This window comes from Oncorhynchus mykiss, chromosome 17 (genome assembly GCF_013265735.2).
Source record: "Oncorhynchus mykiss isolate Arlee chromosome 17, USDA_OmykA_1.1, whole genome shotgun sequence".
NCBI lineage: Eukaryota > Metazoa > Chordata > Actinopteri > Salmoniformes > Salmonidae > Oncorhynchus > Oncorhynchus mykiss.
In genome coordinates this window covers 8,026,485-8,037,852 of record NC_048581.1, presented here as the reverse complement: position 1 = coordinate 8,037,852, position 11,368 = coordinate 8,026,485, and the positions used below count along the sequence as shown (strand labels likewise).

Genomic DNA, 11,368 nt, shown 5'->3' with positions numbered 1-11,368 from the left:
TTGGTAGGATAATCTGGAACGTTCAGCCTCGACAACACACCAGATAGTACAGTTGGTAGGATAGTCTGGATCGTTCAGCCGCGACTCTGTAACACACCAGATAGTACAGTTGGTAGGATAGTCTGGATCGTTCAGCCTCGACTCGGTAACACACCAGATATTACAGTTGGTAGGATAGTCTGGATCGTTCAGCCGCAACTCGGTAACACACCAGATAGTACAGTTGGTAGGATAGTCTGGATCGTTCAGCCGCGACTCGGTAACACACCAGATATTACAGTTGGTAGGATAGTCTGGATCGTTCAGCCTCGACTCGGTAACACAGCAGATAGTACAGTTGGTAGGATAGTCTGGATCGTTCAGTCGCGACTCGGTAACACACCAGATATTACAGTTGGTAGGATAGTCTGGATCGTTCAGCCTCGACTCGGTAACACACCAGATATTACAGTTGGTAGGATAGTCTGGATCGTTCAGCCTCGACTTGGTAACACACCAGATATTACAGTTGGTAGGATAGTCTGGATCGTTCAGCCTCGACTCGGTAACACACCAGATAGTACAGTTGGTAGGATAGTCTGGATCGTTCAGCCGCGACTCGGTAACACACCAGATATTACAGTTGGTAGGATAGTCTGGATCGTTCAGCCTCGACTCGGTAACACACCAGATATTACAGTTGGTAGGATAGTCTGGATCGTTTAGCCTCAACTTGGTAACACACCAGATAGTACAGTTGGTAGGATAGTCTGGATCGTTCAGCCTCGACTCGGTAACACACCAGATATTACAGTTGGTAGGATAGTCTGGATCGTTCAGCCTCGACTCGGTAACACACCAGATATTACAGTTGGTAGGATAGTCTGGATCGTTCAGCCGCGACTCGGTAACACACCAGATATTACAGTTAGTTGGTAGGATAGTCTGGATCGTTCAGCCTCGACTCGGTAACACACCAGATATTACAGTCAGTTGGTAGGAAAGTCTGGATCGTTCAGCCTCGACTCGGTAACACACCAGATATTACAGTTGGTAGGATAGTCTGGATCGTTCAGCCTCGACTCGGTAACACACCAGATATTACAGTTGGTAGGATAGTCTGGATCGTTCAGCCTCGACTCGGTAACACACCAGATATTACAGTCAGTTGGTAGGAAAGTCTGGATCGTTCAGCCTCGACTCGGTAACACACCAGATATTACAGTTGGTAGGATAGTCTGGATCGTTCAGCCTCGACTCGGTAACACACCAGATATTACAGTTGGTAGGATAGTCTGGATCGTTCAGCCGCGACTCGGTAACACACTAGATATTACAGTTGGTAGGATAGTCTGGATCGTTCAGCCTCGACTCGATAACACACCAGATATTACAGTTGGTAGGATAGTCTGGATCGTTCTGCCTCGACTCGGTAACACACCAGATATTACAGTTAGTTTGGTAGGATAGTCTGGAGCGTTCAGCCTCGACTCGGTAACACACCAGATATTACAGTTAGTTGGCAGGATAGTCTGGATCGTTCAGCCTCGACTCTGTAACACACCAGATATTACAGTTAGTTGGTAGGATAGTCTGGATCGTTCAGCCGCGACTCGGTAACACACCAGATATTACAGTTAGTTTGGTAGGATAGTCTGGATCGTTCAGCCTCGACTCGGTAACACACCAGATATTACAGTTGGTAGGATAGTCTGGATCGTTCAGCCGGGACTCGGTAACACACCAGATATTACAGTTGGTAGGATAGTCTGGATCGTTCAGCCTCGACTCGGTAACACACCAGATATTACAGTTGGTAGGATAGTCTGGATCGTTCAGCCTCGACTCGGTAACACACCAGATATTACAATTGGTAGGATAGTCTGGATCGTTCAGTCTCGACTCGGTAACACACCAGATATTACAGTTGGTAGGATAGTCTGGATCGTTCAGCCTCGACTCGGTAACACACCAGATATTACAGTTGGTAGGATAGTCTGGATCGTTCAGCCGCGACCTGTAACACACCAGATAGTACAGTTGGTAGGATAGTCTGGATCGTTCAGCCTCGACTCGGTAACACACCAGATATTACAGTTGGTAGGATAGTCTGGATCGTTCAGCCGCGACTCGGTAACACACCAGATATTACAGTTGGTAGGATAGTCTGGATCGTTCAGCCTCGACTCGGTAACACACCAGATAGTACAGTTGGTAGGATAGTCTGGATCGTTCAGCCTCGACTCCATAACACACCAGATAGTACAGTTGGTAGGATAGTCTGGATCGTTCAGCCTCGACTCGGTAACACACCAGATATTACAGTTAGTTTGGTAGGATAGTCTGGATCGTTCAGCCTCGACTCGGTAACACACCAGATATTACAGTTAGTTGGCAGGATAGTCTGGATCGTTCAGCCTCGACTCGGTAACACACCAGATATTACAGTTAGTTTGGTAGGATAGTCTGGATCGTTCAGCCTCGACTCGGTAACACACCAGATATTACAGTTGGTTTGGTAGGATAGTCTGGATCGTTCAGCCTCGACTCGGTAACACACCAGATATTACAGTTGGTAGGATAGTCTGGATCGTTCAGCCGCGACTCGGTAACACACCAGATATTACAGTTGGTAGGATAGTCTGGATCGTTCAGCCTCGACTCGGTAACACACCAGATATTACAGTTGGTAGGATAGTCTGGATCGTTCAGCCTCGACTCGGTAACACACCAGATATTACAGTTGGTAGGATAGTCTGGATCGTTCAGCCTCGACTCGGTAACACACCAGATATTACAGTTGGTAGGATAGTCTGGATCGTTCAGCCTCGACTCGGTAACACACCAGATATTACAGTTGGTAGGATAGTCTGGATCGTTCAGCCTCGACTTGGTAACACACCAGATATTACAGTTGGTAGGATAGTCTGGATCGTTCAGCCGCGACTCGGTAACACACCAGATATTACAGTTGGTAGGATAGTCTGGATCGTAGATCATCCAGTGATTGGCCACGTTAGGCGCACCAATTGGTTTCACCTCGTTAGTCAGTATGTGTTTCACCTGTTCTGGTTTGTCATCTCATTAGTCAGAAGGTGTTTCACCTGTGCTGGTTTGTCATCTCATTAGTCAGAAGGTGTTACACCTGTGCTGGTTTGTCATCTCGTTAGTCAGAAGGTGTTACACCTGTGCTGGTTTGTCATCTCGTTAGTCAGAAGGTGTTACACCTGTGCTGGTTTGTCATCTCGTTAGTCAGAAGGTGTTACACCTGTGCTGGTTTGTCACCTCGTTAGTCAGAAGGTTTGTCACCTGTGCTGGTTTGTCATCTCATTCGTCAGAAGGTGTTTCACCTGTGCTGGTTTGTCATCTCATTAGTCAGAAGGTTTTTCACCTGTGCTGGTTTGTCATCTCATTAGTCAGAAGGTGTTTCACCTGTGCTGGTTTGTCATCTCATTAGTCAGAAGGTGTTTCACCTGTGCTGGTTTGTCATCTCATTAGTCAGAAGGTGTTTCACCTGTGCTGGTTTGTCATCTCATTTGTCAGAAGGTGTTTCACCTGTGCTCTTTCAGGGTTTTATTTTGTTTACCTCTTGGGCAAATTTAGTGTCTTTTTGGTCCCAGTTGTTGTTGCTCGTCAACTTTCAGTGGACACCTCCATGAGTGTCTTTCAGAACCCCTCCTAGAACCCCACCTGTTTCGTTTAGGTGGTTGTTGTTGTTAGTTTCCCCTTCTGTTTGAGCGTTAATGTTTGGTTTCTTGCTGGGAAACGTAACATAAAAGACCTATAAACTCACCCGCCATCACAGCTAACAGGTGGACATTGTGCAATCAGTCTTAGTGGTAACCTGGTACCGCACGTCGTGATTGACAGGTGGTTGCGCCAGACAACATGGCCCATGTGAGCTGTCACCAACCAACCATTGTAGAGTATGGCTGGTCTATGAAACTTCATCCGATCGGTTAAAAGAAACCTGTCCCACCTCCCAGAGCTCCTTCTCTCGCTCTCCTTGCTTACAAAACGCTGTTTGCACATCTATAAATCTTTTTTGTCCAGGTTGGGCGCTAAACCACTGCCAAAAGACTGAGCATGCCAAATTAACATGCGCAGGTTTACAGATGCAAATATTAAGTTACAAGTTTGCAAATGCAATTACAGATTATTCTTTCATGTTCACAACTCGTCAGTTACACACTTTGCAAAGTGTGTTTACAACTACACATCTATTCTACATGCTCAAGTCATTATGTAAATTAACTTCATAATTTATAACATTCTATGTACTTATAACTGTTTTTAGTAGTCTGATTATTTGTCGACCTACCCCCAATCAACATGTCTCGACAAAAAGCTAGGCCACATGTTTAACAAAGTTAGCTAGCTAGCTACTAGGTGCTAACTAGGCTACTGCTAGGTTGTCATCTTCAACCTCTACGCTAACGCTAACTGGGTTACTGCTAGGTTGTCATCTTCAACCCCTACGCTAACGCTAATTGTGAATGATCACATTTTTTTTTTAGCAAGTCAACAATGTCCGATATGTGATGTGTGAACTGTTCATCTCAATCAGGCAACACTGATCACTAGCTAACGTTAGTAAGTTAGCATGGCTAGTTAGCCAGGCCGTGTGTTAGCTAGCTAGCCAACCTTAGTTACCTAACTTCAAATTTAGCAAATCATTTACTTAGTTAGCCATTTGTCCAGTGTGATTACAAAACAAATTCACATTTTGGTTCGGCTTTAAACTAACTTTGTGCTTGTAATTTAGCTTTGTGCTTGTAATTGAGCCATCTAGCTAGATCACATCCCACCGCAGTGAGAAAGGTGAACCAGTAAACTGCAGTTAACCCAATAAAGCTAAAAAAATAGTTAACAGTAAGCTAAAGTTAACCCAGTTAGCTCAAATGGCTAACGTTAGCGATCGTTGTCATCGCCACAGCAATGTTAGCTAGCTACATTTTCTTAGCAGAATCCTAGAAGCCGAAATATTTTGCATGCATGGTCTATCCCTTTTTGTTAGAAAAGCTGTTCTAGTGAAACTCACCCTGTTTTGTGAAGCTCACCTTTCACTTGTTGTTCTTCCTCTTCTGAATCCATCTCTAGTCTTCCATGTCTGAACCCAAGTCCACAGAGTCACCAGGTTCTGGCTGTGGTGTTCCAGACCAGAGAAGCTCACAGCAGGGTCCAGAGATGGTCTCAGTGAAGCTGGAGGACTGCAGTCAACCACTGCAACTCAATGTGATTGTCAAAGAGGAGCCAGAAGTCCTAGAGGAAGAGATGGCTGTCAAAGAGGCGGAGGAGGAGAGAGCAGTCGGAGAGGAGGTGGAGGAGAGAGCATTCAAAGAGGAAGAGGAGGAGAGAGCAGTCAAAGAGGAAGAGGAGGAGAGAGCAGTCAAAGAGGAAGAGGAGGAGAGAGCAGTCAGAGAGGAGGTGGAGGAGAGAGCAGTCAAAGAGGAAGAGGAGGAGAGAGCAGTCAGAGAGGAGGTGGAGGAGAGAGCAGTCAAAGAGGAAGAGGAGGAGAGAGCAGTCAAAGAGGAAGAGGAGGAGAGAGCAGTCAAAGAGGAAGAGGAGGAGAGAGCAGTCAGAGAGGAGGTGGTGGAGGAGGAGGTGGAGGAGAGAGCAGTCAGAGAGGAGGTGGAGGAGAGAGCAGTCAGAGAGGAGGTGGAGGAGAGAGCAGTCAAAGAGGAGGTAGAGGAGGAGAGAGCCATCACAGAGGCGACGGAGGAAAGATCACTCAAAGAGGAGGTGAAGGAGAGCGGAGTCAACGACGAGGAGAGTCCAGTCAAAGAAGAGAACAGGGACGGGTCTTCTCTAGAGGAAGAGGAAGTAGATAGTATCACTGATCCAGGTCAGCAGGAGATTCCACAACTGTTATTGACAGCTCACTTCCCACAACTATTATTGACAGCTCACTTCCCACAACTATTATTGTTAAAGTGAGCTCCGCTTCTAGACAGAGATTGTGGTCGTGTAAAAGTTTAGCTTTCGCCCGACCCCTCGCCCCGACCCGGGCTCGAACCAGGGACCCTCTGCACACATAGACAACAGTCACCCACGAAGCATCATTACAAAAGCCGCGGCCCTTGCAGAGCAAGGGGAACAACTACTTCAAGTCTCAGAGCGAGTGACGTCACCCGATTGAAACGCTATTAGCGCGCACCACTGCTAACTAGCTAGCCATTTCACATTGGTTACAGTAGCAGTATACCATTAACCCACTGTGCAACTTATTTACCCACCTGTGTCTATATCTTTAAATATTGTGGAATCAGGATCCTGTTATGGGTATGCTTGTCACTGGCAGAGACAGGATAGTTTGTCAGGATCAAAATAAATATTAAAGGAGCGAAGCTCAGGTTAAAGTTAGAGGAAAACCGACAATGGATACATGTTGCCCTAAGAGATGTGTGAAGTTAGTCTGCTTCAATATAATTGAGACCTGTCATGGCTGCCAAAAGGTGGTTCCAGGAAGTAATCAAGGAAGTATTAACTGGGTTTTGAGGACATGTGACGCAATCAAGACATCTTTGTTTTTTTATGACTTCTGAAATGTTCTATAATTTGTCTTTGGTAACTTTATAAATATTTTGGTCGGTTGTGTAGATTGGTTGTGGAAAAATCTAACGTAATTCCCTTTTGATATTTTTTGTTTTAAGGCAGCAAAATGTGTAGACTATGCAAGAGGTGTGTAGACTTTTAACTAGCTACTGTATGTCCATATTCCCACAGGAGAGATCTCCAACCCAGGTTCAGACAGTGAGCCCAGTTCCACAGCATCAGGAAACCATAAACAACACAGACGGAGGAACTCAAGACAGAAACATCACCACTGCATGGACTGCTTCACTAGTTTCTATGATCCAGAGGAGTTGAGAAGGCACACTTGTAGGCCCCGCCCCTGCTCAGATTGCAGAGGCAATTGTCCAATTCCCCTCAAATCACACCAACAGACTCACAGAATAAAGAAGATTTACCCGTGTGATCAATGTGGGAAGAGCTTTCCGACACCAAGCAAACTAATGACGCACCAGAAAACTCACACAGGAGAGAGGCCTTACCACTGCTCCCAATGTGGGACTAGCGTCAGTAATTTAGCACATCTAAAGCGACACCAGAGGATAATAAACCTGGGAGAGAAGCCTTACCACTGCTCTCAGTGTGATAAGCGCTTCAGTCAGGCAGGTCACCTAAAGACACACCAGCGAACTCACACAGGAGAGAAGCCTTACCACTGCTCTCAGTGTGGGAAGAGCTTTGGTCGGGCAGGATCTCTGAAGACACACCAGATTACTCACACAGAAGAGAAGCCTTATCACTGCTCTCAATGTGGGGATAACTTCACCAGTTTATATTTCCTAAAGAAACACCAGATAACTCACACAGGAGAGCAGCCGTACCACTGCTCTCAGTGTGGAAAGAGCTTCAGTCAGGCAGGAGACCTGAAGCAACACCAGCGAACTCACACAGGAGAGAAGCCATACCACTGCACTCAGTGTGGGAAGCGGTTTGGTTGGGCACGAGCTCTAAAGACACACCAGCTAACTCACACAGAGGAGAAGCCTTATCACTGCTCTCAGTGTGGGAGGAGCTTCAGTCAGACGGCACACCTGAAGAAACACCAGCTAACTCACACAGGAGAGAAGCCTTACAACTGCTCTCAATGTGGGAAGGGTTTCAGTCGGCCAGCACACCTAACGAGACACCAGCGAACTCACACCGGAGAGAAGCCTTACCACTGCTCTCAATGTGGGAAGAGCTGCAGTCAGACAGCAGACCTAAAGAGGCACCAGCTAACGCACATCGGAGAGAAGCCTTACCACTGCTCTCGGTGTGGGAAGAGTTTCAGGCATTTAACAACTCTGAAGATGCACCAGATGAGAAGCTTTTCCACTGCTGTTAGTGTGGGAAGAGTTTTAAATGCATAAAATATCAGAAGATGTTGCCCAACACTGACCTTTATAATGGTGTTGCCACGCTGGGCATCTAACCAATATTGACTGAGTTGTTTTTTTTCTTATTTTCTTCTCCAACCTCATGTACATTGTCATATAAAAAAATGTACCAAAGCTTATGAAATATGACATGAGGGTCACATTTTAAATTAAAGTGTCTATTCCTCCAGAAATCTATTCAGTTTCTATCTCCATAAATCAATACTTTCTTCACCACACTTCTATTATCGAAAGTCAACCGCTCTCCTCTTGAACGTTTGATTTGCACATTGATGTTATTGCACCAGTGTTGGGGAAACACATTAGTAACACAGGGGGTTAGAGTAATATCATTACATTACTCAGTAACAAGGTAACAACAACAAAGTTGAAATGTGTATTTAAATAGTAACTAGTTAGCAACGTGTTACTTTCGTAATAGAGTTGCAGTGTCAAGCCGTGTGGCGTTTCCATGATGTGAAGGCATTTCATCTGCCAGGAGAGTCACCTGGTTTACAGGTAAATACATGAAGCCTTACTCACCTGACCTTCTCACATTATACCTTACTCACCTGACCTCTCACATTATACCTTACTCACCTGACCTCTCACATTATACCTTACTCACCTGACCTCTCACATTATACCTTACACACCTGACCGCTCATATTATACCTTACTCACCTGACCTCTCACATTATACCTTACTCATCTGACCTCTCACATTATACCTTACTCACCTGACCTCTCACATTATACCTTACTCACCTGACCTCTCACATTATACCTTACTCACCTGACCTCTCACATTATACCTCACTCACCTGACCTCTCACATTATACCTTACTCACCTGACCTCTCACATTATACCTCACTCACCTGACCTCTCACATTATACCTCACTCACCTGACCTCTCACATTATACCTTACTCACCTGCCCTCTCACATTATACCTTACTCACCTGACCTCTCACATTATACCTCACTCACCTGACCTCTCACATTATACCTCACTCACCTGACCTCTCACATTATACCTTACTCACCTGACCTCTCACATTATACCTCACTCACCTGACCTCTCACATTATACCTTACTCACCTGACCTCTCACATTATACCTCACTCACCTGACCTCTCACATTATACCTTACTCACCTGACCTCTCACATTATACCTTACTCACCTGACCTCTCACATTATACCTCACTCACCTGACCTCTCACATTATACCTCACTCACCTGACCTCTCACATTATACCTCACTCACCTGACCTCTCACATTATACCTCACTCACCTGACCTCTCACATTATACCTCACTCACCTGACCTCTCACATTATACCTCACTCACCTGACCTCTCACATTATACCTTACTCACCTGACCTCTCACATTATACCTTACTCACCTGACCTCTCACATTATACCTTACTCACCTGACCTCTCACATTATACCTCACTCACCTGACCTCTCACATTATACCTCACTCACCTGACCTCTCACATTATACCTCACTCACCTGACCTCTCACATTATACCTTACTCACCTGCCCTCTCACATTATATGAAAATGGCAAGAAAGTTCAGGACAGACACATTAAAAACACCTGCTCTTTCCATGAGATCGACTGACCAGGAGAATCCAGGTGAAAGCTATGATCCCTTATCGATGTCACTTGTTAAATCCACTTCAATCACTGTTGATGAAGGGAAGGTCAAAGATGGATTTTGAAGCCTTGAGACGTGTGTGTGTGTGTGTGTGTGTGCCATTCAGAGGGTGAATGGCCAAGACAAAAGATTTAAGACACTGGTTTGTGTCAAGAACTGCAACGCTGCTGGGTTTTTCACGGTCAACCGTTTCCCGTGTGTATCAAGAATGGTCCACCACCCGAAGGACATCGGGTTGACAACTGTGGGAAGCCTTGGAGTCAAAATGGGCCAGCAGTACAGCTTTCAACACCTGGTAGAGTTCATGCCCCAACTAACTGAGGCTGTTCTGAGTCAATAATAACTCTATCAGGAAGGTTAACCGAATGTTTGGTATACTCAGTGTATATCTTCTATAAACGACAACCTGCCCTGAAATTCTATACATGATCTTTACTATATATATACACACACACACACACACACACAGGTTCACTCCAGCCCCAGATCCTTCTCTCCCAGATCCCCCTCCACCGCCAGTCCTCCACCCAGCCCCCAGGTTCTCTCCAGCCCCGGATCCTTCTCTCCCAGATCCCCCTCCACCGCCAGTCCTCCACCCAGCCCCCAGGTTCTCTCCAGATCCTTCTCCCCACCCCTCCCCCCAGGCTACCCTTCTCTCTCAGACCCCCCTCCACCCCAAGCCATAGAGTTCCAAGGACCACTGGGGTCTTCTTCCCATGATGGTCACTCTCCTTTATAAAATCCTATGTCCAATGTGGAAAGAAAGGGTCAACGCACATCATCAGACTATCCCAGACTCCCAGATAGTGTGGAAAGGGTCAACGCACATCATCAGACTATCCCAGACTCCCAGACAGTGTGGAAAGGGTCAACGCACATCATCAGACTATCCCAGACTCCCAGACAGTGTGGAAAGGGTCAACGCACATCATCAGACTATCCCAGACTCCCAGACAGTGTGGAAAGGGTCAACGCACATCATCAGACTATCCCAGACTCCCAGACAGTGTGGAAAGGGTCAACGCACATCATCAGACTATCCCAGACTCCCAGACAGTGTGGAAAGGGTCAACGCACATCATCAGACTATCCCAGACTCCCAGACAGTGTGGAAAGGGTCAACGCACATCATCAGACTATCCCAGACTCCCAGACAGTGTGGAAAGGGTCAACGCACATCATCAGACTATCCCAGACTCCCAGACAGTGTGGAAAGGGTCAACGCACATCATCAGACTATCCCAGACTCCCAGACAGTGTGGAAAGGGTCAACGCACATCATCAGACTATCCCAGACTCCCAGATAGTGTGGAAAGGGTCAACGCACATCATCAGACTATCCCAGACTCCCAGATAGTGTGGAAAGGGTCAACGCACATCATCAGACTATCCCAGACTCCCAGATAGTGTGGAAAGGGTCAACGCACATCATCAGACTATCCCAGACTCCCAGATAGTGTGGAAAGCGTCAACGCACATCATCAGACTATCCCAGACTCCCAGATAGTGTGGAAAGGGTCAACGCACATCATCAGACTATCCCAGACTCCCAGACAGTGTGGAAAGGGTCAACGCACATCATCAGACTATCCCAGACTCCCAGATAGTGTTGTAGTAACTCTAACTTTCCCAAAATTCCCAGGTTTGCCAGAGATCCGGAATCCTCCAACCAGGATTTCTGGAAAACCTGGGAATTTTGGGAAAGTTAGAGTTACTACAACACTATCTGGGAGTCTGGGATAGTCTGATGATGTGAAACCCTACTCCAAGTGTGTGTGTGTGTGTTAT

At 46.2% G+C, this 11,368-nt stretch overlaps 1 protein-coding gene across 1 annotated transcript; it reads left to right on the top strand.

Annotated features, from left to right (window-relative positions):
• The first annotated feature begins 6,898 nt into the window (after window positions 1-6,898).
• Window positions 6,899-8,115, top strand: LOC110495019 (zinc finger protein 180). Its single transcript, XM_036948762.1, has one exon. The coding sequence runs from the start codon at window positions 6,996-6,998 to the stop codon at window positions 7,899-7,901; it is 906 nt and encodes a 301-aa protein (XP_036804657.1). The 5' UTR covers window positions 6,899-6,995; the 3' UTR covers window positions 7,902-8,115.
• Window positions 8,116-11,368: the final 3,253 nt, after the last annotated feature.